Raw genomic sequence first — 6,520 nt, forward strand, 5'->3', positions numbered from 1 at the left:
TAGAATTCTCTTTAATTAAGGGCATGGGAAAATACAATACCCAGTTGTTTTTTTTCAGTGATTCACATTCCGTAATTAATGACTGCAATACCCTGGCAACACAATAATAATCACTGCAATAATCACAATATATTGCTATCACTTAGTCTTCGATGCAACCGAGGAGGGGTGGAGCAGTTCCACATACGGCGATTAGCACGAAGAAACCTTGCCGTTTCAAAATTAGCTGGTAAAGTAGATGAACGTAGCGATGTAAAACAAGCTTATACTCAGAGAAAAGTCTCTCGCACGTGTTGCTTGTCGGAGGAGCGCAGAGCAGGAGAGGATCATACTCGACAGACGGCTGCGATGCAAGCCGCGGCTTCTTGGATTGCCGGAGGATGGAGGTCGCGAAGTCCGCCGCAGTCGGCACTTCCTCTTGTGCGGTAGACGGAGATAAAATAAAACTGTCGACTGCATGTAATTCATCCGCGGAGAGGGGTAGGTCGTTTTGCAGCTTCACTATTGCAGACGCGAGTGAACAATCTCAGCTGTTGGCGCTAAGTAGTTAGCCATGACAGGATACTTAGCAGCACACGCATCAAACAACAGGCGCACCTCGGCAAGCGTGCATGACTCCGCTTGGATTTTCACACACACTGTCCAGCTCACGAAGCTTGTCCAATACACCTCTAACGCGGCGGTGCGCATGTCCACGAGGCACAAACTCTTCAACAGCCTCCACCGTCAGGATTGCATCACGGATCATGCAATATCGGTCAATCATCTGGAATGTAGACGACCAGCGCGTAGTGTTTGCCTTAACAGGCTTGTAGTTGGTCGCCTTTGCCAGTGCAGTAGCATTTTTGACATGACGCAGCTGAATCATCAGGTTTTGAATCAGATCTATCTGAGTCTGATAATCCTGTAGAAATCGATTAACCGCGAGGTCGATGACTTGTACAGCCAATGAGGGGGACGCCCATTCGTGTAGCCATACTCTGATTGGTTGCACAATTGTCCCCCACAACATAGCGCACCTTCTGCAGGTTCTTCTCGTACACGCTCAGTACGGTGGATATATGATCCAGGTGGGCTTCAGCTGTCTGGCCGTCTTCCATTGGCGAAAGCGCAAGAAGGCGCTGGTGGCGCACACCATTGTAGACGTAGATCGCGTAGATGCCGAGGAAGTGAAGTGAGTGACTAGTCCAACCGTCGAACATTAAAGCAAAGGAAGTTCCCATCTCCTTTGCAATGATTGCTCCAACGGCTAGAGCCACATGACGCATGTACCGCTTCAGTGTCTTGGTAGTCGTAGGCTTCATTGTAACTACAGCACGCGTAGCCTTGTTTTCCACTTCAGTGATTGGTAGATTTCTCTCGATCACCCATACCATCCATTGGTAGATATTGCGCGTCACATCGTCCACAAAACCAAACGTGGTAAGTGCTGGCGTCTGCGTGGCATGAAGTTCTGCAAACCCAGCAGCATACCCAGCGTGCTTGCTGTTAAGGTGGCTGAGGAGGTTGCTGTACCCCGTGCCGGGCGTCTGCTTCCGAGGAAGCCCACAGGATTTACACTCAAAGCGACCTTCACCGAGGTCGCTGAAGTAAAATGCGCAGAGTTGACGGGAGGTCATCGTGGGTAGCGTGGTGGGTAGCGTGGCTAAGAGTGGTGGCTTGTTCTCTAAAGAGAAAATTAAGAAGTGGGGAGTGTGTGAATCAAAGCGCGCAGAGTGTATTTGCAAGGCAGTCGAGAACTGTTGGTTGTCAGCGCTCCTGGAAATGGTTGGAAGCGTGTAAAATATTGTATTATTGTGTACAGTTATGTATTATATTTATCTTGGAAAAATCAATAGTAAGTTATTCCGTAAATATAATACCCGTAATATTGTTATTATACTATTTTTCCCATGCCCTGATATTAATGGACCATCGGCCTTGACCCTTTTTCAGACAATTGTTGCTCCATAATCTTGAGTCACCGGTAGTCGAGAAACTAGTAATAAGTTCCCTAATACATCCTTCGTTGAACCAGAACTTTTTAGCATACTGGTGTATTTTCATGTTACACAGCATCAGGACTGAAACCAAATTCCCTATCGGAATACTAAGTATTAATAATACAAACGTTTTGGTCCAATATGTTTGTTTGTTCATTTAATGAAGCAACTTGCAGTTCAAGCCTCTCCAGTCCCAACACTAGCATTTCAATTTGCACTGAAGAACTCATTAGTTAAGTGTGAAATACAGGAGCACTTTAATTTCATATCGACATGGTGAAGAATCAACGATACTGATACCTATGCTAGCAGCATTGATCTTGATCCTAACACGCGTATTTAGTGCTGAGATCACCAACTATCTCGAGCAGAAGGCTTCATGCGACACAGCTTTGGCTTTCATGAGCTGGCAGCTACTACTTCAGTACCTCTCTGTGGTCCTTCTAGTGTTCATACATGTTATACATCAAATTTATCGTCCGTTTAATTCCTTGTTTTTTAAAGTGTTGAACTTGGGTCTATGCACGAAAAGGGAGTTGTACGTCGGGCTCTTAAAGTACTCATAGAACCGCAAGTAGTTGATGTAGATGCGATAGTTCCTATCGCCAATGCGTGTTGACGAGATAACGTTGAGCTTGTTGTACATCATCGCTGAGGTTCGCTTATTCACTATCCAGACGGAAACGGATTGTCCAGTCCAGAGGTCGGACGTAGTTGTCGTGTTTGGCCTTCGATTTTCGGTTAATTTTTTAGTAATGTGGCCCACCATTCCTTCTCGCGTCCATTACCTCTTCCATGCGTATAGATCGTGTCATCTTTTGTCACCAGTCTTTTGATCGCTATCCGCACGCTCGCGAGTATAATTTCCCTCTCTTCGTCAGTGGCCGAGGTCTTGTGCGCTTCAGCAGTGGTAGAATCGCTTCGTAGAAGTCTATACAATGTATAGACTTCTACGAAGCGATTCTAACGTGTCATGTGTCAATGGCCATGGCTGCCATGATGGCACTGTCATGGTGGCCGGCTGGGAATAAAGGTACAGCGTCGATCGAGGCATCGTCGGCAAGGCTCGTCTGCTCTGTAGCGGTATCCGCAATGGCCGAGGTGTATCGCAGATCGTTAGGACGAGTAGTGTAATAACAAGAGGTCTACGTATTATAATAATAGTCTGCGAGACGCATCTCTGATGCCATCAGAGTTCGCGTATTACTGTACATGTAGTAGCCGCGAGTAGTGAGAGCCGGCACATTACACCGGCAGTTTTTTTTTTCAAAGCCTTTAACAAGGAGAGAAGGTTTAGCTTTTTCACCGCGCCAGGTCAACGAGCCGACCGCTTGACCAATCGAGAGCTTGAGGACGCACTCAATGCCATTGAGTGTGTCCTCACGCTCTCGACGCGCTCAATGCCATTGAGTGTGTCCTCACGCTCTCGACTGGTCATTGAGTCAATGCGTCTCAAGTAGGTTTCAAATCCTCTAAACGGATGGCAACCTCTCGACCCGCTGAGCGAGAGGACGCATCCGATGCAGGTTTCAAGTCCTCTCGCTATTCGAATCGCATGGGATAGGTCTTTTTTGTGGCACCGCCCTTTTCTCTCATTCGAGAATCTGGAAAGATGGTGATAATGTGGACCACATCCCACGTCCTTTCTCTCAGTCTTTGCTAGTCATGTACTGTATGCCAGCGGCCAATTCGAGACATAAGTGTTTCTCGTCAAATTATGTCTACCGTTCTCCGAAAAATGTCTAGTGCGGGTTGGAAAAATGGTGCGAGAGCTCTCGCACCAGACTCGAATCTGCCGCCTTAAGGAAAGATGGTGAAATTTTTCTGTGCTGTGGTGGGTGTGGCGGAAAGCGTGTTCTCGGTGCGAGTGGACGAGAGCGACTCGGTGGATGACTTGAAGGAGGCGATCAAGGCGAAGAAGAAGAACGACTTGAAGGACGCTGATGCATACAAGCTGAAGCTCTTCCTGGCCAAGACAGCGGACAGCAAGTGGCTCTCTTCTCGCTTGGTAGACGTAACGAAGCTGAAGAAGGGCGAAAAGACTGCTCTCATCGAAGCGCTCACGAATGAAGACAAAGAGTTACAGGGAGAAGATTCGTTGGAGGACGTGCTGATTGGAATGGATCCTCCATCAACTTCCCAAATCCACGTGCTGGTGGTGGTTCCACGGTCTACGGGAGACGATGACGCATGGAGTCCAATGGATCCTAAGGTTCAATTGAATTTGTGGAAGTCAGTTGTGAGAGTTTCTTCGGAAGATGTGTGCTCAGGAACGGTGCTGGTTGTGGATCAAACGCCGACGCACTTCTATCTTATGACGAACTTGCACATGTGGACAGACGCTACATTCGCTGATCACTTGAGTGGTCACTTCAAGTCTGAAATCAAATGGTATTTGAGACTCTTTCCCTCAATGAAAACAAGTGGAAGGAAAAGAAAAGATGCTGATGTGAAGGACGCCAATGTTGCAATGCAACCACGTCGTAAATCTCAACGGACGACAGCGATGAAAACACCAGCTTTATCCGGCAAGCCTCTAGTTGTGGTGGAGCAACTCCTTCCTGATATGAAGAAGCCGGAAGAAGTCATTCGATTCAGCCTCGACAAGGACACATGCTGGGGTAGTTCGGCTGCGTTCGACTTCGCAATCTTCAAAGTTGCTGGGCCACGAGATAACAAGCTCGTCCGATGTAAAATGTCCCTTAAGGCGTATGACACGAAGAATGTTGACGTGTTCGGATTCCCTGGCGCTCTTCAAGACCAACATTTTGGTCACGCTTACGCATCCTTTCCAGCTAAAATCACCGGTTGGCGTGGAAACCAAATGATTCTCTCATCTTTGTCAGCTCCCACTCTATCTGGAAGCGCGCTTGTATGCACCAAAAACGGAGTACCAGTGGGATATATTGGTGGACTTGATGGCTCAATGAAGAACAAGCAGTATCAATCCTATGCCTTCACATTTCAAGGATTAATCCCCGAATTACCGTCTTCGTTGCCGCCTGATACCGAAGGTGAGACAAAGAATGAGCTATAGTCTGTATAGCGCCAGTGGAAGTGAATCCACGTGAATTTTTTCTGCAATGGTGGTAGAAATAAACTTACTTTTGCGTGAGACGCTTTATAAATGTATTTTTATTGTGCATTTCAATTCTTTTCTTCTTTTTTCACTAATATTAATAGCCTGATTCTCGGTGTACAATAAAAAGAGGTCGGTTTATTAAATCGAGGTCTATAAAAAGTATAAATCGATCTAACTAAACAGTCTGATAAATCGAGCCACGGCAGAATCGACCGCTTTGGATCGATCAACCACCAATTCCATATCGATATCCTGTAAATCGACGCTCTGAAATGGTAATTCGATCATAGATAAAACAAATCGATGCCTGCCTCTTCCCATCTCATTTTTACGCGTGGTTTTATGGACCATGCTCGATCTAAGATATAAAACGGATGGACATTCCCACAGTAATCCTGACAAAATATAAAGGTTATAGACATATAAATAAGACGTATTTACCCAACCAATATTTCGCTAAAGAGCGCATCAAAGCAGCGCAGAAGCGCTACTACCAGCGCACACGCGACGCTCGTCTAACCTATCAAAAAAGGTACGACGATAAAAATAGGGACCAAATTCGTACGCGCAAAAAGCGGAAGCCGAAAGACGAACCATTCAGAAAAGAACGCGAACTTAAGACATAAACCGAACTTGGCTAATTAATTACTTCGAATTATTTTTTTTGACCACATAGAAAGTCAAGCCACATATAGACAGACACTGATTGGCCACCACGCTGACGATTTTGAAGGATGCCCTCGGCGACCTTAGCCAGTATCACTCGTCTGGGTGATGCAGCAAAGGACAAGGGTAAATGGATGGCTTTAGGTAAGACGCAAGTTTTCCGTGCCCTGGCTGTCGATCTAATGCTAACCCGCGGTGTTATTGCAACACCCCTTTCAAGCGACACTTCCTTATCATTGACGAGGATGAGAATCATCACTTCGTTGGTTCAGAGTGTGTTAAGCTTTTTGGTGGGCACTATAAGGTGTGCCTCGGCTGCCAACGCCGGTACAGGGGTTTCTACAAATATTGTAAGGATTGTCGAGACCGCGATCTTACTTCTTTAAGCGAGACGAAGCTAGAATTTGGCAAGTACAGAAATCGAAAGCCAGAGTCGTTAGTGGGAGTGGATATCTCCAATACTCACTTCCTATTTAAGTGTGATATCGTATCTGAGGCCTCCAGGCAGGATTTGGCACTTAATTTACTCCCAAGAACGGTTTTTGGAGGCAAAATCCAGTACAGTGATAAGACATCCAATTGGATCAAGTCTCACGATTCAAAATATTATCGCTGGTTGCAAACGCTCGACAGATCGTACACAAAGTATTTTAATTAATTGCTTTTGAAATTTGTTGTATAGGGGTAAGATATAAAGTCGATCCTGATACAAGATCCAATAATTATAAAGTCATTTCCACAGGAATGGTAGAGACAAGAGTATACAGGCAATACGAGCTTGAAGGTATTA

The 6,520-nt window shown here is 45.9% G+C and overlaps 1 protein-coding gene across 1 annotated transcript; it reads left to right on the top strand.

Annotated features, from left to right (window-relative positions):
• Positions 1-3,792: 3,792 nt before the first annotated feature.
• Positions 3,793-5,019, top strand: PITG_09053 (Crinkler (CRN) family protein; the record flags this gene model as incomplete). The annotated part of the gene is made up of 1 exon (XM_002903023.1): positions 3,793-5,019. The coding sequence occupies one exon, from the start codon at positions 3,793-3,795 to the stop codon at positions 5,017-5,019; it is 1,227 nt and encodes a 408-aa protein (XP_002903069.1).
• Positions 5,020-6,520: the final 1,501 nt, after the last annotated feature.

The sequence above is a fragment of the Phytophthora infestans genome, genomic scaffold (assembly GCF_000142945.1).
Source record: "Phytophthora infestans T30-4 supercont1.16 genomic scaffold, whole genome shotgun sequence".
Classification (NCBI taxonomy): domain Eukaryota; phylum Oomycota; class Peronosporomycetes; order Peronosporales; family Peronosporaceae; genus Phytophthora; species Phytophthora infestans.